We start from the raw sequence: 22,355 nt of genomic DNA, 5'->3' as shown, positions 1-22,355 counted from the left end.
CTTCAGAGAACGTCACGTTTATGTAACTTTGTGACTTTGTTGGTAAATAGTGGTGTTTAACAGTTTTTATTATTTTGATCCAACGAGACAATTGGGATCCTAAATCTCAGGGACCCTCCCTAGAACAGTTGCTGTGTCAAGCTGTGCTGCAGCCTCCTGGCTTTGCTTTCTCATGAAATGCACCACGCCAAGTAAGTGCACATACTCAGAAACATGTTGAAACACAAAGGCCACACACGACACGCTTGGATTCGCAGTATTATCTTCCCACTTCAGAGGGAACTGTGTTGCTCCTTGATGATTTTTCATCTCTGACTAAATTTGCTACATTTTCAGAAATTAAAATTTGTCTTCTAATGAGATTGCTGTTGGATTTCCAAGGAATGTCAAATCTGATAACACCTAGCTGGGTACCATAGTACTGACTCTTTTGTTTTAAGATTAATCTCTCAATTTTTTCCATGAGGGACTTTCAAACATTCCCATTTTCTTTTTAAAGTCATTCCTACTAAAGGAAAACCCGTAATTTTCTTTTTAGACTTAGAGTCTCGCTCTGTTGCTCAGGCTGGAGTGCAGTGGTGCGATCATAGCTCCCTGTGACCTGGAGCTTTTGGGCTCCAGCGATCCTCATGCCTCAGCCTCCTGATGGGCTAGGACCACAGGGACGCAGCACCAAGCCCAGCTAATTTTTTGATTTTTTGTAGAGACGGAGTTTCACCATATTGCCCAGGCTGATCTCCAGCTCAGGAGCTCAAGCAGTCCTCCTGCCTCGGCCTCCCAAAGTGCTGGGACTACAGGCATGAGCCACCGCACCTGACCTGTTTTTATTCTACAATAAGAATCACTTAACTCTAGTCACCTGTGTCTCGGGTAACAGAGGATGGCCACACCGAGGTGACTCAGAGCTGGGCAAAGCAGACTCAGGCCCATCTATTCTCAACTTGTTAGGAGAAGGTGGTCTGTTTCGAATGCCCTGCTCAAACAGGGAAACACAAATTCACACTCATTTGAAGGAACCTGAAGCTCCTGTAACTGTGTAGGAAATTAAAAACAAACTGGAATCATATCTGTCATCTCTGGCCACAGATGCTGAGTAGTTATTCCTTATGGTTGTAAAGGTGAAAGCTCCTTCTCGAAGCTTCTTTCACGGGGCAGGGAGGACAGGCCATCTTCTGCTGTGTCAAATGTTCACACCAGATTCAAACGGTTCACCACCCTTGTCCTATGGAAATCTTAGTAGATACACTTAGAAATAGCAATACATATACAGGAGATAAACTTTTGATTTCTTTTTATACTCATCCCCTTTAAAAGGGTGTAAAGACCAAGGTGGTTAAATGTGGGTTAAGAAGGATCAGAGGGCACAGTGTTCAGGCCCTTCTCCACGTTGCTTCCTCCTCCCTCTGCCACACTAGAGCTGGCTGCCCCAGGACAAAACCCCCAGCTGAGGCCCTCAGTAACTCCCTGGCTGTGCTTCCTTGCAGCCGTCCCGTCCCATCCTTATGGGATCACACTCCTCAACTGTGACGGCCACTCCATGACCCTCGGCTGGAAGGTCCCGAAATTCAGCGGTGGCTCGCCCATCCTGGGCTACTACCTGGACAAGCGCGAAGTTCACCATGAAAACTGGCACGAGGTCAATTCCTCACCCAGCAAACAGACAATCCTAACGGTCGGTTGGTTTTTATTTCTTTGTTTATTTTTGCCTGGGTGGTTCTTTACATTTTTTGGGCAATGTTTCCGTGTTTGATGACATTAGATAATTTGATAGACACAAAAATGGATTAAAAAATAGTATCATGAGATCATGAAGTTTTGGAGCTAAAAAGATCCTAGGAATCATATTCTTTTTCTTTTTGAGAAGCAGTGAAGAAGGGAGCTCAGTGGCGGAGTGGGTCTGACAATGAGTCCATGACCTCTGGTGTGACCAGCATCTGGTCCCAGTACCGTGGTAATGTTCCTTGCCCCAGACGCTGAGGCCTGGAGGGCAGGGATGGAGTCTCACTTGTGAGCCTGAGGGGGGAGTCGTGCTGAATGTCTGTTTAGGAAGAGTGATGTTGGCTCTCTGCTTGTCACCCACCGCTTCCCTGAGACATTCTTGTATGTCAAGCCTCCAAGAGAGTCCCTTGCCGCAGTGCCCGTGGTGCTCAGGTGCAGAGTGTAGCAAGGACAGACACACCCTTGGCAGCCATTGTCCTGGTTCCCTGCCCGACCCTTGACCCCTCATCTGAGCATGGATGAACGGCCCTCATCCCAACCCTGGGGAGCCACAGACCCCTGGGGAGTCACTTACGCTCCAACAGGAGGGCTTTCCTTTGTGGAGGGGGTAAGGCCTTAGAAGATCTAATCTTTGTCTACTAGAAAATTCTGGCTTATAAATATATCTCTTTAATATATTTTCAATATTTTATACACATACTATGATATGTAGGCAACTTCCCAGTTTGTTGTGACATGACTGATATTTTACCCGCGTTCAACCTCTGTTCTTACACCTTACAATGTCTAAATGTTCTCAACTTAAAAATTGTTTTATTTTCAATTGACAAATAATAATTGTACGTATAAAGGGGGTACAATGTGATATTTTAATATATGTTTACGTTATGGAATGATTAAATCAAGCTATTAACATCTCCATTGCCTCCCAGTACTTATAATTTTTTTGTGGTGAGAACATTTAAAATCTATTTATTTATGCATCTATTTATTTTTTGAGACAGAATCTCACTGTCACCCAGGCTGGAATGCAGTGGCATGATCTCGGCTCACTGTAACCTTCACCTCCCGGGTTCAAGCAATTCTCCTGCCTCGGCCTCCCGAGTAGCTGGATTATAGGCGCGTGCCACCACGTCCGGCTAATTTTTGTATTATTTTAGTAGAGACAGGGTTTCACCATGTTGCCCAGGTTGGTCTGGAACTCTTGACCTCAGGTGATCCGCCCGCCTTGGCCTCCCAAAGTGCAGGGATTACAGGCATGAACCACCATGCTCAGCTTAAAATCTATTTAAAAAATGTTTTTGAAATGTGTCTACAACATGTTATTATGGGCTAACTCATCCCCAAGCTGTGCAGGAAGCACCAGGACTCGCCCCTCCTGTTCCTGCTGGAACTTTGTCCCTCTGTCCAGCGCCCCCGCCAGCCGGCACTTGCCCTTTCGCTCTCTGTCTTTGTGAGTGCTGCTGTTTCAGATTCCACATCTGAGCGAGATCGCAGAGTGTCTGTCCTTTTGTCCTGGGGTCATCTCGCTCGGCACAACAGTTCTTTACTCGGTACAAGATTCCTGAGAAAAGTACCTGCTTACTTTCTGAATGCTTCGCAGCTCGTCCAGTGAGGAGGATGAAGGCTGTCACCATGGACCGAAGCCGTTTATCCTCAGATATCTTACTTTGGAAGCTATTTTTCGAGACAGTGTTTACCCAGATAGTGTTTTTGTCCCACTAGCCCTGTGGAGTCGAGGCTCGTAGTGTTGGCCAAAGGCCTCCCTAGTGCTTTGTCCTCCAGCCAGACAGTGTCCCTGAGGGCTTGGTGGGTGGCCCTGGACTGCAGCACCCCAGGGACCTGGGCAGCCCAGGGGCTCTTGTCCTGTAGAGTCTGAGTGTGGGGGACGTGGTGGGCTCTGTCTCCAGGGTGACCCCCCCTTGGGTCCAGGGCAGGGCCTGCTCAGGGGCCAGTACGTGGCCTGAGTGCCTGTCTCCTCCAGGCCTCTGCCCTTGCATTGGCCCTGGGTGACCGTCGCCTCTCTGTGCCTCAGTTTCCTTACCTGCCGCTGGGGTATCACCTGTCCCTGACCCCCGTAGGAGCCTTTGGGGATTGAGTGAGGGACACGTAAGGTTTCACGTGGCTGCTGCTTGTCGGGCTCCATCAAGGGCCTTCCTGAAATATTTGGTCCAATTTCCCGACACGGTTCCTTCCTCTCATATTTTATTTCACAAACCAGTTATAACAAATCCTCCGCCTCAGTGGACTGTAATGCATCCTTTATCTCATGTATTAATTTAAACAAAATCCGAATAGGTGGATGGCTTGACGGAAGGCTCACTCTACGAGTTCAAAATTGCTGCCATCAACCTGGCTGGCATTGGGGAGCCCTCGGACCCCAGTGAGCACTTCAAGTGTGAGGCCTGGACCATGCCAGAGCCCGGTGAGTCGCTGCCCCCAGGACACCTGCCTTCTAGCACACAGGCTGGCTGGGAAGGGGCCTCTGTGGCTGTGGCTCAGGCCTCGCCAGCCTTCACGGCATGCTGTTCCTCTGACACCCGCAGCCGCAGAGCCACCGTGTGCCAGGTGCAGTGCAGGGCTGTGAATCAGGCAGGCCCAGCGTCTAGTTTGGACTGTGCATGGTCCACAGGCCAGTGATGAGGGCAGAGTAGGAGGCCCTGAGGGTGAGGTGGGAGGGAGCACAGGAGGATCCAGACTGTGGGGGAGGGACAGCTTCCCATGCATCCCTGACCTATGACAAGGATTTGGCCCAGGTCACCTACCCCAAAGGAGCAGGCAGAGAGGGTCACAGCTGGAGGGGAAGGTGCGAGCCCGGGCCCCAGCTGGGAGGCACAACAGGGTTCTCATTCGTGGGTTAGCTCCTGCTGTCCTCTCACGCCATTTGGGGATCTCGGGGCTTCCAGTTCTAAAAGGCCAATTGTTGCAGATCTGCATTTATTTAGCTAGTACTCTACTGATTTTTTGTTCTGAGATGAGGTCTCTACGTTGCCCAGGCTGGTCTTGAACTCCTGGCCTCAAGCCATCGTCCTACCTCAGCCTCATGAATAGCCGGGATCACAGGTTCACGTCACCCACTGTGCCCCACTAACATTTTCTCTTTGTTTTCACAAGTTCTCAAGTACCAGATGTTGATTTCTTTGCCTCTAACCTATCAGGAATCAAATGCAATGGATAATATGCTCATACTTTGACAAAGTAAATCCTGAAAGTTGAAGCTGAAAAAGATCAAAGTTCAGAGTGTTTTCCGATGTTATGGCCGGAGTATACTGCCTTTTTCCTTTCAGTCAGCGTCTTTTGACTTAGCAAATCAGCTGCTAAGAATCCAGATAAATAAGTCAATTAGAAAATTCCTCCCTTCCTTCCTTCCTTCCTTCCCTCCCTCCCTCCCTCCCTCCCTCCCCCCTTCCTTCCTTCCTTCCTTCCTTCCTTCCTTCCTTCCTTCCTTCCTTCCTTCCTTCCTTCCTTCCTTCCTTCTTTTTTCCTTCTTTCCTTCCCTTTCTCCTTCCCTCCCTCCCACCTTCTTTCCTGCCTTCCTGCCTTTCTGGTTTTAATGAAATTAAATTTTGGACCTTAGAAAACCAGCAGAAGAAAAAGCCGTTCTAGTTTCCCGAGCCTTTTTTGAGGGTTAATAGGAGACGGTCTCTCAAGGCTCAAGGCCGCAGCGAGACTGGCTGAGGATGGGGCGGGGCTGCCTCTCTGTTCCCCTGCACCGCTTGGTGCTTGCCTGGACCTGGGCCTCTGCACCACACGCCCTCAGAGTTGCCGTGGGTGTTCGTAGAGGACAGGGCTGCAGCGATGTGCTTCTGGACAGGTGCTTGCCTAAGTGACTATGACTGACAGGTGTCCAGCCCCTTGGAGGGTAACTTGAGAACCCGTCCTTTTCTGCACACCGTCGCTCTCTGTGATAGCATCTGCTGGTCCCGACGATGCAGGGTGGACTTCTGAATGATTCTATGTAGATCCACAATGGCCCCGATGCCCAGAGAGGGGGTGGCAGGAGCATGAGGCTGGGCCCTCCTCCCCGACCCCCAACATCACGCTGAGCACCCTCCTTACCCCGCTCTCCAAGAGAGGCTGATGAACATCAGATGGGCAACAGATGCGGATGGTCCTGGTGGGGGGCGTCCCAGAGGAGCAGTAGGTCCCGGGGGCTGGGTCGGGTGGTGGGTGTGCTGGGCTGGCTGTGTGCAGAGAAGCAAGGTGGCATCTGACTTCGCAGGTCCTGCCTACGACTTGACGTTCTGTGAGGTCAGGGACACGTCCTTGGTGATGCTGTGGAAGGCCCCCGTGTACTCCGGCAGCAGCCCTGTTTCTGGATATTTCGTGGACTTCAGGGAGGAGGATGCTGGAGAGTGGATCACTGTCAATCAGACGACAACGGCCAACCGTTATTTAAAGGTGAGTCTTGGCTGGCTGTGGTGGCTCATGCCTGCAATCCCAGCACTTTGGGAGGCAGAGGCGGGCCAGTCACTTGACGTCAGGAGTTCAAAACCAGCCTGGCCAACATGGAGAATCCCCGTCTCTACTAAAAATACAAAAAAAATTAGCCAGGCGTGGCACCATGGCAGGTGTCTGTAATCCCAGCTACTTGGGGAGCTGAGGCAGGAGAATCACTTGAACCTGGGAGGCAGAGGTTGAAGTGCGCTGAGATTGAGCCTCTGCACTCCAGCCTGGGTGACAGAGCGAGACTCTGTCTCAAAAACAAAACAAAACAAACAACAAAAAATAAAGGTAAGTCTTTTGTCTTGGAGTTTCCCTGTGTGTGAAAGTGCTGTCGATCTCTGTGCAAGCCAGCACTGAGCCCCAAGGTGAACCTGTTCCAAGGACAGGGGCGTGGCTGCGGAGGGTGCAGCCACCGCGCATCGTGGGTCCCAGCAGATGGGGAGCAGCGCCCTGAGGACGCAGAGCCCTCCTTCCATTTACACCAACATGCTGTTCGCTCCTGGGGAGCTGCGCAGACACGCCTGTGTTCTTCCACATTGCAGTCTAATAGCTGTTAATTGTCTGTTCATGGGCTACGTCTGTGTGCTTTCCACAGGGATGATGCATTTTGTGTTATGTCCTTCCACTTCATGCCCTGCATTGAATTTACTTAATTCATGTGATCACTAAAGTCCATTTGATAAACATCACACACAGATATACACACAGTTTTCCTACATGGAGCAAAACTATAATGTGGCACTTCCGCCAGCCTCTCTTTCTCCAAATGTTTCGGTTTTCAGCACTTGCGGTTCCTCAGTAACTGGGTCAGGTGTAAGGACTGAGCCCCATGAGGCCTACATGCTCCTCCAGCTGAGTTGCCAACTGCCTTAACCCAGAGGTTTTCTTCTGTGGGTGCTGGGCCCTGTGGTGGATGGGCCTGCGTCCTTCCCTAAAGCACGGTCACGTCTGGGTCCGGTGCTGAGCACAGGCCGAGAGCGGCTTCCACGGGTGACACCTTCTGGAAACCCTTTGACGACAGGAAACAGCCAGTTTCTTTAGAATGGAGGAATCAGCTTCTAAGAATCAGCTACATAAATCAACTAGAAGCTTAGTAACTATATATTGATGTTTATCCAAGCAGGTTTTAATAGGAATAACCCAGGTATGTACAAGTAGAGATAGATTTAATTTTGATGTCCCAATGATGATTTTACACAGTTAAATATCACACTTAAAATTGTATTAGTTCCATAGAATTATGTTAAACATAAACACCAGATTATAAACTAGTCAGTATGATTTTACTTCTGCTTTAAAATATGCAGAGAAAAGAAAATGAAAGAGGTTCTATCAGATTGCTCGCGAATGTGTTTATTCCTCCAAAGTCAAATTCTGCACCACTGTGAATCTCTTCTTCCCTCCTTTTCTAGCTCATTAAGTATCGTTTTTCCAACTGGAAAAATAAGCTATTTTTGAAAAGGTCTATTCATAATACAATCTGCAAAACTCCAAAGTCATCTTTATTTTACCTCCACACATCTGGTGTTTCCTCTGTTGTTTCAAGGTCTGTGACCTGCAGCAAGGTAAGACCTATGTCTTCAGGGTCCGGGCAGTCAATGCAAATGGCGTGGGGAAGCCCTCGGACATGTCAGAGCCCGTGCTGGTAGAGGCGAGACCAGGTAAGGCTTTGCTGTCAGTCATTCAAAACAACAAAAATTACAGAACAGCAAGGATTTGGGGGGAGAGTGTGCATGTATTATGTATGTATGGATGGGTGTGTGGATAGATGAGTCGGAGAGTGTGCATATATTATGTGTTTATATATGGGTGTGTAGATAAATTAATGGGAGAGTGTACATGTATTATGTGTGGATATGTGGATGGGCGTATGGATACATGAGTGGGAGAGTGTGCACGTATTATGTGTGCATGTATGTATGCGTGTGTGGATAAATATATGGGAGAGTGTGCATGGATTGTATGTTTATGTATGGGTGTATAAATAAATGAGTGGGAGAGTATGCATGTATTATGTGTGGATGTGTGGATGGGTGTATGGATAAATGAGTGGGAGAGTGTGCACGTATTATGTGTGGATGTGTGGATGGGTGTGTGGATAAATGAATGGAAGAGTGTGCATATATTATGTGTTTATGTATGGGTGTGTAGATAAATTAATGGGAGAGTGTACATGTATTATGCATGCATGAATGGGATGGGCATGTGGATAAATTAATGGGAGAGAGTGCATGTATTATGTATACATGTATGGATGGGTGTATAGATAAATGAATGGGAGAGTGTGCATGTATTATGTGTATATATGGATGGGTATATGGATAAATAAGTGGGAGAGTATGCATATGTTATGTGTACATGTGTATGTATGCATGGGTATATGGATAAATGAGTGGGAAAGTGTGCACGTATTATGTGTACATGTGTATGTATGGATGGGTATATGGATAAATAGATGGGAGTGTGTGCATGTGTTATGTGTGCATGTATGGATGGGTGTACGGATAAATGAATGGATGTCTTGTTATTTTAAAAAGATTTGGATGGGCAAATGAAGTATGCACTTAAATCTCTGCCTGTGCACTAATGGCCCTGGGTTAGAAGGAGAGCACGTTGGGTCATCTTCTTGGTTGGCAGGGGTTGTTCTTGGAATGATCAAACCATGTGCAGGAAGGAGGGCATTTTAAAAATATTACTGCTGGATTTTTATCAGAAAATTTTAAAGCTGTTGGTCATTTTCTTGGTTTCAATGAATAAAACTTCCCTGTAGTCAATCTTAAAAGGGTGAATACTTCTGAAGGCAGGACACATATTCATAGGATACACAGTCTATTTTGTGTTGCTGTAACAGAACACTGAAGCTGGGTAATTTGTTTTTAAAAGTTTATTTGGCTCATGATTCTGGAGGCAGGAAGTCTAAGAAGCACGCGCCAGGATCTGCGGTGGTGGCTCCCGAGGCTCCGGTGACGAGGGCCTCCCACTGCCCCACAACACGGCGGAGAACTGGGTGTGTGCGGAAATGGAGCCAGCACCGGAGGCAGCCTTGCTTTATAACATTTACTCTCACTGGAACTAGTCCACTCCAGTTTAACTAACCAACATCTGTAGTTATTAGCAAGAACCTACCCAGTCTTTCCAGAAAGACATGAGTCTATCTTAACAACCTCATCACCTCTTTTAGAAAGATTTTTATTATTCTATTTATTTATTTATTTATTTATTTATTTATTTATTGAGACGGAGTCTCGCTCTGTCACCCAGGCTGGAGTGCAGTGGTGCGATCTCGGCTCACTGCAAGTTCCGCCTCCCGGGTTCCCGCCATTCTCCTGCCTCAGCCTCCCGTGTAGCTGGGACTACAGGTGCCTGCCACCTCGCCCGGCTAGTTTTTTGTATTTTTAGCAGAGATGGGGTTTCACCGTGTTAGCCAGGATGGTCTCGATCTCCTGACCTCGTGATCCGCCTGCCTCGGCCTCCCAAAGTGCTGGGATTACAGGCGTGAGCCACTGCACCCGGCCTTCTATTTTTTATAGAGACAGGGTCTCACTATGTTGCCCAGGCTGGTCTTGAACTCCTGAGCTCAAGCGATCCGCTGACCTCGGCCTCCCAAAGTGCTGGGATTACAGGCGTGAGCTGCTGCCCCCAGTCATTAATCACCTCTTAAAGGCCCCACCTCCCAACACCATTGCACTGGCTTTTACATTTCAACATGAGTTTTGAGGGGATAAACCACATCCAAACCACAGCTACAGAATGTGACCTGAGTGTCAGGAAGCAGTGCAGCCTCAGACTGTGAAGATCCTGATGGCTCTCTGTGGTGGCCTCTCGTTCCTTCATCTCACCCTGCCACCTGGCCTTCCTTGCATCTGTGTCTTCTTCATAACCCGAGAGCATTGATACTTCATGGCCTCAGTTCCACTCACCAGCAGAGGCTGAGATGTGTCTTGTCATTGGACACATCTACTTCCTAAGACGTAGATTCTGCCTTGCACATGGCCAGATGTTCACCTGGGTCAAAAAGAAGCAAATAAACCACAAACAACCCCTACTCCCAAACAAGACAAGGCAAGGCCCCTTGCAGAAGGCAGAGCTGTGTGAAGGGGGAGCTCCGTGGTGGGCACATGGCTGCTGGGCTTCTCCTGAGGGTCAGAGGAGGAGAGTCCAGAGAGAACAGGATCTTCAGGGCCTGGAGAGGCAGCCCTGATAGGTTTTCTGCGGTCGTGTGAGATGCAGAGAAGGATGTGGGCAGAAATGTGATAAATTAAAAAAATCAGCAACCACAAAACAACCAAAGCCCTCCGGGTCCTCCCTAAGTGTTTTCTATCTCAGGACTCTCTGATCAGCCCTGGGTCATTAAATGCAACGGATGATTTGGTGTGAGATGGGGTCTCTGCTTTGGCTAACCTCTGTGTAGTAGGCAATTCTCACGCCGCTATGAAGAAATATTGGAGACTGGGTGCTTTATAAAGAAAAGAGGTTTAATTGACTCACAGTTCCTCATGGCTGGGGAGTCCTCAGGAAGCTTACAGTCATGGCAGAAGGTGCCTCTTCACAGGGCGGGAGGATGGAGTGAGTGCCAGCAGGGGAAATGCCAGGTGCTTCTAAAACCGTCAGATCTCGTGAGACTCACTCACTCTCATGAGGACAGCATGAGGGAAACCACCCCATGATCCAATCACCTCACTCCCTTGACACTTGGGGATTACAATTCGAGATGAGATCTGGGTGTAGACACAGAGCCAAACCATATCACCCTCTCCCAAAAAAGAGTTGAAAGAACACCGTGTCCCTGAGCCGCTCACCTCATGCTCTTCTTACGCAGGCACCAAGGAAATCAGTGCTGGTGTCGACGAGCAAGGCAACATCTACCTGGCCTTCGACTGCCAGGAAATGACAGACGCATCTCAGTTCACCTGGTGTAAATCCTACGAGGAGATTGCAGATGATGAGAGGTTTAAAATCGAAACCGTGGGGGATCAGTAAGTCAAGCCTGGAAGTTGGATATTGGAAACTTTTAGAAGTTCCTGCCAACAGAAATGATCGACATTCACCTACTCTTCTTCCTTTTTAGCTCCAAGCTGTACTTAAAGAATCCGGATAAGGAGGATTTAGGGACTTACTCTGTGTCTGTAAGTGATACAGACGGAGTGTCCTCCAGCTTTGTTCTGGACCCAGAAGGTAATATTTATATGGCAGAACCTTGCCTGTTTTGGTTTTATCACACTTTTAAAGATTGACGCCAACATAGGAAAGACTTACTTGCTTAGAAAAAAGATGTATGTTTGCAGGAGGTTGGCGGTGGGGGCTATGTATATAAGCCAAAACTTACTTTAGAAATTAAACAGACTCTAAAGTTTATACTGTTTCCACCAAACAGTTTCTGGTCCTGATATATTGCTTGTACAACCTTCAACTTGTACTTTTAAAGTTGAATCTTAGTCACATTTTAATAGTTTGGTATGCAGAAGGTAACATATTAGCTAAGAAATCCATGAAATTAATGAGACCTATGGATGGAAGAGTCTTCCCTTCCTTCCAACACAAGAAATCTGGATGATCAAAGAAAAATTTTTTTATGCGTGAAATAATGTTTAACTGCCATAGTGAAAACCTGCTTTTCTCTTACAAATGAAGACAGCAGAGAGAAGTGAGAAAAGTCTGTTTAGTAATCAAGGGGAAAAATAATAGTTTTCTTAGGTAGGTTCACAGATCTGAGTTCACCAGGCACACAGTCTCAGGCAGGCAGGGCTGATTTTTTTAACTGTCTGGTATCACGTGTATTTGTGTGGCCCCTCATCTACCCCACTTGCAGGGCAGCGTCAGCCTTAGACATTTTAAAATGAAGGGGCAGTGATGCAGCGTGACCTTGTAGGGCTGGATGGTATCCTCAGATCTCTGGGTTTCTTTGGGTCTTTAAGGCATGTGAGTTTCCAAAAGTTTTCTATTAAAATGCTCTCCACAGATGGCATAAATGATCTCCAGGGATGCCCTACGATTGACAAGCAGATCCTTTAGTTAGCAATCACTGTCCTGGTTGATATCACGCAGAGGCTGTGATCTGAGAACATCTGACCCAGGATGGGTGCTGTGGGCTGGGCAGGAGGATGGGCAGGGACCCATGGCGGGCGCAGCCAGAATCACACTCCCGGCTTCTTGAGTGTGCGGGTCTGGCTCAATGTTGGTTAAATTCGGGAAAACTCATGCACATTTAACAAGACACAGCCGGACAAATGAGGAGGCCTTTCTGGGGTCCTCAGTTCACCGCTCACAGGCAGGGCGGGGAAGGACCCAAAATCGACTTGCATGCTTTTAAAGCAGCCTCTGCTGGCCCCGCCTCCAGGGTCAGCGCAGTTTTGTACCTTCACGACATCCTGAAGAATTCCGAAAAGCTATGCGTTCCTCCGCACCATTTCAAAATTTCTATCTTAATTTTAAGTATTTGCAAAAGATAAAATTTCTGCCTCTCTTATATCGTGTATAGACTTCAAATATATTTGAGGCGAAACTTTGCAGTTGAAGATTTAGCTCATTCCATGTACGGAAATTCCTACCAGAAGATTTAACTGGGAAAGCCTGTCCTCCCTGTCAAACCTGCTGCCAATGTGAATTTACTTTTGGTCAGAAAAATCTGACTTCATTTTTCCATTTTGAAGAGACATGTTCTTGAAGGCCTTGGAGACCACCATCTTGTTTCCAATTCTAATTTTAGGAAGGAAGGAGAAAAAATGAAGTGGCTTAGAGCCTCAGATTTTCTTACCTTGCTCTTGGGACTTTCTCAGGAATGCAGTGTATTTTGTTTATTTATTTATTTTTTTGCTTTATTTCTTCCTTCCTTCCTTTTTTTAAAATTCATGGTAATACACTATGGTGATGAAATGAGTGGTATGTATACTTTTCTTTAATGAGATTGAAGAAGGAAATCTTGAGAGGGGAAGGAAAGTCACAGGCCACAAGGATGTTCTCAGCCAGTCCAATCAATTTTAGGAAAGAGCTCACATTAAGTGCAAGCAACTGGAAAAGGCTCCCTTTAACCTTTCGTCTTCCAAGTCTTCCTATATTCCAGGGATATACCTGCCCCTGCCCCCAGTTCCTTCATCCCCATGACTGTACCCTGCCTTGTCCTCAGCTGCCCCTGTACTAGGTGGGTTCTTAAAATGGTGAAGTTTTGGTAAAGCTATCCTCTATGTCCCTCAGACTTGTAGTTTAAATTCCTTTCGTGTCCTCCAATTAAATCCTTGGGGTTTCCAATCTTGCTCGTGTGTAGCCTTGCTGATGTCTACAAACCTCTCAATGTGCAGGTCCAAATCAATTGAAATACTTTTTCTTTGTTTCAGAGCTTGAACGTTTGATGGCATTGAGCAATGAAATAAAGAACCCCAGTAAGTAAGCCTCCAGCCCTGCACCTCTGCTTACAGCCGCTGGCTGGAGAGCCGTGTTCATTAATGCATGAGCTCTTGGAGGAACAGCTTTGGGGAAAGGATGGCCTCATTTCCTGATCCCAGCTCACAGGATTGAAACCTATTGATTTAAAACAAATATTAGCTTATATAATAGCTTGTTGAAACTTGGCATTGCGTACAGAGTGATTTGAATTTTGGGTTTAGTATAGCTGTTCCTAATCCAAGTGAAATCCAAGATTTCATTTCCTATCAAGTGAAATCTTCTGTTATTGAATTGCATTAAATATAGAAATAATCCAGGCATCTTTACTCATCAAACACGTCCGGAAAGCTAACTGAGAACTCACGTGGTATGAGGCTTTAGAGGTGACAACAGGCTACTCAAGTTTTATGTTTTATTTTTGGCTTCCATAATCTAATACTCCAGGGTTTCACGTTCTCAAAAAATTTAATAACTAGGATTGATATTTCCCTGCAATTTGCAGCTATTCTTCCTCACAAGGATTCATGCATTATTGACTTGCGATTTCTTTTCTTCCTGTAGCAATTCCTCTGAAATCAGAATTAGCTTATGAGATTTTTGATAAGGGGCAGGTTCGCTTCTGGCTCCAGGCTGAGCACTTATCACCAGACGCCAGCTACCGATTTATTATTAACGACAGAGAAGTCTCTGACAGCGAGGTGAGTTCCTGTGTGAGTGATCTCTGGCTTTGCAGGGAGCCCGCCTTTGTTGTGGTAGGTCAGTTACTGAGTGTCAACACTCTGTCTGTTTCCATCCCTTTTTGAGCCTTAAAGGTTGGGGCGTGGAAGGTTGACAAGATGAATGGAGATGGTTGATTCTTACAATGTTCAAAGGTTTGGTCTGGGTGACAGGAGACATCAGGAGTCTTTAAAATCTGAGCCCGTTGGAATTAAAAATGACTTTGAGCTTGTTTTCATGAAAAAGGTTCAGGTCAGGTGGGGAAAATATCCTTGATGAATCAGTCCAGTTATTCTTGATAATGGTTTTGAAGGTATCTATTTTTTGTTCCATTGTGAGAGAGGCCTCCCTGCATTCTCCCCCTGCCGACAGCTTCCCATGGAAGGCATCCCTGGGGAATAAGTTTCTGTGGCTTCCCTACCTGTCTGGGCAGTAATCTTGGTGTGGCAGACTGATCTGACAGTGTGGCTGTCGAGAGCGATGTTCTGGCCAGGCACAGCGGCTCTCACTTGTAACCTCGGCACTTTGGGAGGCCAAGGTGGGAGGATTGCTTGATCCCAGGAGTTCAAGACCAGCCTGGGCAACATAAAGAGATCCCATCTCTACAAAAAATTAAGAAATTAGTTGGGCGTGGTGGTGCTTGCCTGTAGTCCCAGCTACTTAGGAGGCTGATGTGGGAGGATCACTGGAGCCTGGGAGGCCCGAGCTGCAGTGAGTTACGATTGAACTACTGCACTCTAGCCTGGGTGACAGCAAGGCTCTGTCTCAAAAACAACAACAAAAAAGGCACATGTTATGTCACGGTCCAGACACCACCTGGGTTCTGCTTTTGATTGTATAAAATGAATCCTAACAATTATGATAGGTACTCCTTATTCGTCCGGAGAATATTTGAGAAGCCATTGGTTGTGTTTCGATAAATTTCCTGTTTTCTAAGTACAGCATGCCAGGGACACAGTTAAAGGACAGCCCTATTTCATGGGGACTTTATTGTTCAGTGGTGACTTGGGGCTTTCTCAGAGGCCCCATCTTTACTGCTTCTGCCTTTTTTCCTTAGTGCCCAGTGTAGAGTCTGGTTGGCAACCTTAGCTGCCTACTAAGTCCTCAGTGTTGATTGGTTTGTTCATTACACAAGTTTTAGGGGAACCGTAGGATGCAGGAGCCTCTCACTCTCCCAGGCAGCCCACCTACTATATTTCTAAGTGGGACCCCTCATTGTAGTCCAGCCTTTGTGTCTGATGGGCGTTTAGCAGGACTCAGTTAGATGAATGTTGATCAGACAGAAGTCTTGCATGGACAAGGATCATAGAATTTTCTTCTTCAGTCAATCTTTTCCATGAGAATCATGACACACTTTAAGACTCACTCCTACATGGGAGAGCCGGCTAGAAAGTAGAAAACATCTAGCTTTGGGCTGCAAAAAAGCAAATAATATAACTATTGCCTATGGGAGACTTAGTTTCTGATCCAGGTAATTGGAGAAATCTTCTTTGAGCAGAGACCATGCTATGAAATGAAATGGAATTTAGGGGAAGTGCACTTTATTTGTGGGATATCTTTTGATGAACATTTCCTACCTGCTGTATAAAGCTTCCTTTCAGGATGGGTGCCCTGGCTCCACGGCTAATCTTTTGGAATATATTTTACTTCTTCAATTAACAATCCACAGGTGCCTTTTACATTTGAAGATTGATGCTATTTTGTGGAAGCCATATGAAAGCCTGTATTTATGACACTCGTAAAATCATTTAACTTCATCTTGCCACATAATGGCATTAGCAAGAAGCCTAATTATTTTCTAAAACCTACCCAGACATTGCAGCACAGCAGCTAAGAAAATGGAAAAAGCTGCTATATTGCTAAGAATCTAGTTGATGAGAATCATACGTTTTTCTTACTCAGAGCCAGTTAGAGTAAGTTCCTATCATTCATTCTCATAGATGTTCGAAGTGAGGATAATGTCGTACAAACAAGGGCAGTGCATTAAGGGCAGTGCATTTGTCTGATCAACCTGAAGTTTACTTTTGATATTTGAAAGTAAACACTCTGCACTGTAAAGAAACTCAAGGTCCATGGGACAGTGTATCCACTGGAATCGCAGGTCCCTCTCCTGCTCATGGCACCTCCAAGAGCGACATCAGTCTCCAGGGATGGGGGCAAAGTTGTTGTGCTTCCTGCAATTGAGCCATTTTTTTTTTTTTTTTTTTTTGAGACGGAGTCTCACTCTGTCACCCAGGCTGGAGTGCAGTGGCGCGATCTTGGCTCACTGCAAGCTCCGCCTCCTGGGTTCACACCATTCTCTTGCCTCAGCCTCCCGAATAGCTGGGACTACAGGCGCCGCCACCGCGCCCAGCTAATTTTTTTTTAATGTATTTTTAGTAGAGATGGGGTTTCACCGTGTTAGCCAGGATGGTCTCGAACTCCTGACCTCGTGATCCGCCCGTCTCGGCCTCCCAAAGTGCTGGGATTACAGGCGTGAGCCACCGCGCCCAGCTGAGCCATTTCTTAAAATAATCTCCCTCCCTCAAAAACAGTCTGAGGTCATGCCTTCTCATCCATTTCTGTCTCTTTCTATCATTTTAGATGTACCAATTTCCTGTGCCAGTTTTCTGTTTAGAAAAAGTCCCAGTGATCTGACACAGTATACATTGTGTGATCTACATCTCTGATGTAATATTGGAATTTCTAATTGTGAAGGTGATTTTTATGTTTATGGGAAATCAAAACCTGGGGTAGGAGTGGAGCAGACTTTATTCACATAAACCCTGAAAGTCAGATTCAATGAAGCAACAATTGCAGCATCCCTGGGAGCTGTTGGGAGCCTGGGCGGTCCTGTTCCCTTCCCAGTGGATGGCAGCACCTATCCTGTATGTCACCTGGTGAATATCCGCTTGGCCAACGCACCAGCAGGGACAGAACAGTCAGATATGAAGCTGCCCTTACAGAGACTGTCATGGGTCAAAGAAATACACCTTCAAGGAGAGGAGGACAGAGAAGAAAGATAGAACCCAGGTTCTATTAAAACAGTGCAGTAAACACTCTCAGAATTCACAGAAGACAGAGAGTTGAAGAGGCTGAAGTAGTCAGGAAGGATTTCAAGGGTAGAGGGTTATTGAAATAAATGGGTGTCAAGGAGGTAGAAATCGGGGCTCGAGGGGTGGGGGTTGGGGATGGGAGGGAGAGAATGAGACATTCCAAGCCGCTCAAGTGCACAGAGAGCCAGGAATGATCAGGGAATAGGGACACAGGGAAGTGGAGGGGTGGGCTCGACAGAGGGGGCTGTTTGCCTGAGTGATCTTAGGAAATATTTTTGGGAATGGAATGGGTCAGAAGATACAGGCTTTGAATGTCAGGCAGAAGAACTTAGAAACAATGCTGAAGAAAATGAACAGAGAGAGAGAACCTGAACCAAGTGGCTAGTTTGCTAATTTTCCTCTTCTAAAGCCTTTCTGGTGGCACTGGCATTTGCAATATCAGAAATGTAAACTCAGAAAGAAGAACATTGTGAAAATAAATGCATGTGATTCATCAGAAGAAGGTTGCTGATTTTCTGGCCAAACTTACGTTGTCACCTGCAGATAGAAATTCTCTGTAGTATTGCTGCTAAGGCAAGGGTTGTAAGAGGAGTGTGGTTCTAAGGGCTGACGGAGTCTCCTTTGCTGCCTCATTTGCTGAGCGCCACAGACTATTGGTGTTTTGTTTTGCTCATGAGGCTCCAAGAGCCTCTCTGGGTCCTGGGTAAGATCATTATTCAGGCTGCAAAGCCTTTGCCCCAATTCCAGCTGGGATCAATCCAAAGGTAGATGAAGATCTGCAGAAAATATTGACAGCAGCTGAGACTGCCATATTGCTAACTCTGGGCACGAGGAAGCCGAGGCCGGGCGTCCAGACTCCCGTGATTCTACGGTGGCATGGCTGGGGTGAGTCCCGCATTGGACACTGGATGCCCTCGACGCCGTTCTGCCCTGCATTACTGCTGCATTTAGGACAAGTCACACACTGGGATGTGGTCTTTCTACTGTCAAGACCCTGCTCAATGTCAGACATTGTATCATCCAGGTAGAGTACAATGCAATCCACTAGCAGCCATAAAACCTTTCAGTATCTTAGCGCATCCCAAACGCTCAGCGAGCAGAGGCATGGGGAAGGTGAGCTGGGAGCAGGCGATGGCCTTGGGAGGCCTCTACCCCAGATGCTGCCTGGGTTGGGGCTTCTGTGCCCAAGGCATGGCTGCACCAGTGCAGGGAGGTCAAAGAGGGTGGCGCAGGGGGTTAGCTGTTGAAGGAAGGGAGGTGACAGGTGCAGCCAGGGATGGAGGAAGGACTGGCTGGGACAGGTTTGTAGTTTCAGCCAATGACTGATCAGGAGGGGAAGGTCTCAGTTGATCAAGAAGGCTTCCTGGGTCTGCACTGGGAAGGACACTCTGGTCCTGACCACATCCGTGGGCTCTCACTTAGAAGGATAATTATCTTCTAAAATTGCTCAGTGTCACTCAGTAGTGTCAGAGACCACAGCCACTCAACACCACGGATGGCAGGATGAGTTAAGCCCCCTCCAGCTGACTTTCTCAGGACCTCGACGGACGTGTGTTTGGTGTTTCTCACTGCCAGGCGTGATGCTAGGCACGGCGTGAGGCTGCAGGGATGAGTAAGGCCGTGCCTGCTCTGAGGGGCTCATTGTCTAGCGAGACAGACGGCAGGAGGATAGGTAGGCTGGGGAGGGTGCTCCCGAGGGCAGGGTGCTGCTGGGGGAGGGGAGGCACGGCTGTGGAAACCCCAGAAAACACCAAGCCTCACCCCGGGACATCAGGGAAGTCTCCCTTGGAGCCAGTCCCAAGGGCTGCATTCGGGTGAGGTGGCCACGGCAAGGATGGGCAGAAGCTGCTGCATGGTTGCAGAGAGGCCTGCGAGCTCAGAACTGTGAGGCATGGCCCTCGGGGAACTCCAAGGCATGAAATGTATCCCTACATTCATCCCCAAAGCAGCAGAGAGGCAGGTAGTCCAGGCTTCTGTGGACTGTTCCCATCATACAGTAAAACCTAGAAATCATGAAGCGATGCAGTTTAATGTTCTCAGAGCAACCAACAGCCTCCCCTCCCAATCTTTCTCCCATCTTAGCAATAAGACAGCTGCACTGCAGGCAGGAAGGGGGAATTGTGTGGGCAAATGTTTGTAGTTTGGTCGTATGCACTATATATGACAAAATTTCTTTTTTCCCCCTTTTTCTGAGACAGAGTCTCACTCTGTTGCCCAGGCTGGAGTGCAGTGGTGTGATCTCGGCTCACTGCAACCTCTGCCTCCTGAGTTCAAGCGATTCTCATGCCTCAGCCTTCTGAGTAGCTGGGATTACAAGCATGCGCCACCATGCCTGGCTAATTCTTGTATTTTTAGTAGAGATGGGGTTTCACCATGTTGGCCAGGCTGGTCTGGAACTCCTGACCTCAGGTGATCTGCCCGCCTTGGCCTCCCAAAGTGCTGGGATTACAGGTGTGAGCCACTGCACCCAGCCCAACAAAATTTCTTTTTATTTGTTTGAGACAGGGTCTTTCTCTGTCGCCCAAACGATCCTCCTGCCCCAGCCTCCTCTGTAGCTGGGATCACAGAGATGTGACAAATTTATATACTGTTACAAAGGAAAACCTGTTTTCAGAATTACAAAGAAGAGATGGTTGAATATATTAAGAACATATATTGGCAAAGACCAATATCATATGAAATTGGTTTGAAACGGTTCTAAAATTTACACAGACTGATTGATGTTTTGAAAGATTCCATTAGAATTAGAGTTATTTAAATGAAAAAGTGAAATGTAACTACTAATATTAATTTATAATAATTTTAATAATTATCAAGCACAAAAAGGTAAAAATATCAAACCTCCAAATAAGGAAACCAGCAAAAAATAAATAAATAAATAAATAAAAATAAAAAAATAAAAATAAAAAATAAAAAAGAGAAATAAAGAGAAATAAACATTAATAAAGGTAGGGAAAATGGTTTTAGTGAAGTTAAAAATTTAATAAACATCACAAAATCAGAGGGAAAAAAAAGATCAAATTCGTTTGATGCATCTGTGTGTTAGAGAAACACTTGTTCTTCGACTTGTAGGATTACCTAAATAAAATGTGTTCATATGTATCTGTGCATGTACTATAGAATAAAATGAAACATTTAAAAAATAAAAGAAATCAAAAGTGATTTAAAAAGTCAACACCTGTTGGAGGTCCATTTATCCTTTCCTCACCTGAAACCCCTGCATCCTGATGGACAGAAGCAGGTTGGGGCTTGTGGGTACTGTGTCTCAGGAACTGAAGCTGACAGTGGCTGTGGACATTGCCTGTTGCTGCTATCCATGTGGGATTTTGTCATCAGCTGGCGATCGTTATAATTTATATCAATTGCATATCATTTTTTTCTCCTGTGAATTTTATCTGCTTCACGTTAGTAACTCATTCTTGGGTAGGTGTGGAGTCTGCCTAGAAGGTACCTGGTTTGGACTCTCAGATCTCCTCACACAGCCAGGCTTTGTGAGTGACAGCTCATACTCACAAGTTTGATCCGTGTTCACCGGGAGGTTTCCTTGATAAAATTTCATTTTGGTTTCTTCCTGTCATAATCCCTTAAGATCTCACGGCAGATGCAATTGTTAAATGCTGAGAAGGAAAACTAGGAGAGATTTCCTTGTATAATTCTCCATTTCCCTTGTTTTGCTTGCAGATACACAGAATTAAATGTGACAAAGCTACTGGCATTATTGAGATGGTGATGGATCGATTTACTATTGACAATGAGGGGACCTACACTGTGCAGATTCATGACGGAAAAGCCAAAAGTCAGTCTTCTCTAGTCCTTATTGGAGATGGTATGCTATATCGAATATTTCCATATGTCCATAAAAGATAATTCAAATTAAATTCTTTTGGAGAGAAGCAAACATGTTTCATATGTATTTTTTTTAAATATTGAATTTAGCATTCAGGACTGTGCTGGAAGAGGCTGAGTTTCAAAGGAAAGAATTTCTCAGGAAACAAGGTGAGTCACTGACCTGCTCCTCTGCCCCCAGCATAAAGCAAAGACTTACGATTGGAGTATTTGTCAGAAGCAGATCCTACGTGATCCCAAGCGACCCTAAAGGCTGTTCTAAATGATTAAAGATTAGGCCAGGCCAGGCCAGGCATGGTGGCTCATGCTCGTAATCCCAGTACTTTGGGAGGCTGAGGTGGGAGGATCACCAAAGCCCGGGAGTTCAAAACCAGCCTGAGCAACATAGGCAGAACCTGTCTTTAAAAAAAAAAAAAAAAAAAAAAAAATCAAAAGAAGCTGGGCATGTTGGCGCATGCCTGTAGTCCTAGCTTGATCCCAAGGTTGAAGCTGGAGTGAGCTATGATCATGCCACTGCACTTCAGCCTGGGCAACAGGTGAGATCTTGTCTCAAAAAAAGAAAAAAAAAAAAAAGAAAAGAAAAGTTAGACCATTGCCATTTCTTAGCACTAGAAATGTGTATACTTTTCTATTCTTTGTCCTTTACATATATTTTGCCTGCATTTTAAAAAATGCTTCTACCTTTAAAAGCCCCAGACTCTTCTGTTTAATGTTCACATTTCCTGTTATTATCTTAAGTCAAAGAAACCATCAGTCTAACCAGGATCTGTGACTGACTTGCTGACTAACTACTCTCTTCTATATGCTGCTGGGAGGTGGTTCTTCCGATACACTTATTTCTTTTAGGCGCCCCTTTGCATAAAACGCTTTAATAGCCCCATAAAGCATGCATCAGATAAACGCAGGCTTTCCACAATCTGCACCCACCGCTTAACCAGATCTTATTTCCCACCATGGGGACAACTTCCTGGATGGGCCGGACTGATTTCTTCACCTTGTCCCTTCCTGGGCGTCCATGCCTGTCTCTGTGGTCTTGTCTCTCTTGAGGTCTTTCCAATCTCAAGTCCAAAGTGGGTCTTTCCATCTCCCTGTGGCCTCCCACTGTGGCCTTCCCTGACTGCAGGGGCCCCGGCTGTTCCTTTCGTGGGCTCTGAGCCTTTGTGAGGGGCTGGATGTTACCCTGCACTCAGAGGACAGGCCGGCTTTTCCGTT

General features: G+C 46.4%; 1 protein-coding gene across 1 annotated transcript in view; it reads left to right on the top strand.

Moving 5' to 3' along the window:
- Nucleotides 1-22,355, top strand: part of MYOM2 (myomesin 2) — a 100,670-nt gene that overhangs the window by 49,442 nt on the left and 28,873 nt on the right. The window contains exons 18-27 of the mRNA XM_025393958.1: nucleotides 1,485-1,672; nucleotides 4,018-4,144; nucleotides 5,942-6,120; nucleotides 7,712-7,826; nucleotides 10,985-11,141; nucleotides 11,234-11,340; nucleotides 13,497-13,541; nucleotides 14,107-14,243; nucleotides 20,979-21,123; nucleotides 21,234-21,293. Coding sequence (XP_025249743.1) covers nucleotides 1,485-1,672; nucleotides 4,018-4,144; nucleotides 5,942-6,120; nucleotides 7,712-7,826; nucleotides 10,985-11,141; nucleotides 11,234-11,340; nucleotides 13,497-13,541; nucleotides 14,107-14,243; nucleotides 20,979-21,123; nucleotides 21,234-21,293 — 1,260 coding nt within the window. The remainder of the gene's footprint in view (nucleotides 1-1,484; nucleotides 1,673-4,017; nucleotides 4,145-5,941; nucleotides 6,121-7,711; nucleotides 7,827-10,984; nucleotides 11,142-11,233; nucleotides 11,341-13,496; nucleotides 13,542-14,106; nucleotides 14,244-20,978; nucleotides 21,124-21,233; nucleotides 21,294-22,355) is intronic.

The sequence above is a fragment of the Theropithecus gelada genome, chromosome 8 (genome assembly GCF_003255815.1).
Source record: "Theropithecus gelada isolate Dixy chromosome 8, Tgel_1.0, whole genome shotgun sequence".
Taxonomy (NCBI): domain Eukaryota; kingdom Metazoa; phylum Chordata; class Mammalia; order Primates; family Cercopithecidae; genus Theropithecus; species Theropithecus gelada.
This window is presented reverse-complemented; position numbering and strand designations above follow the sequence as displayed.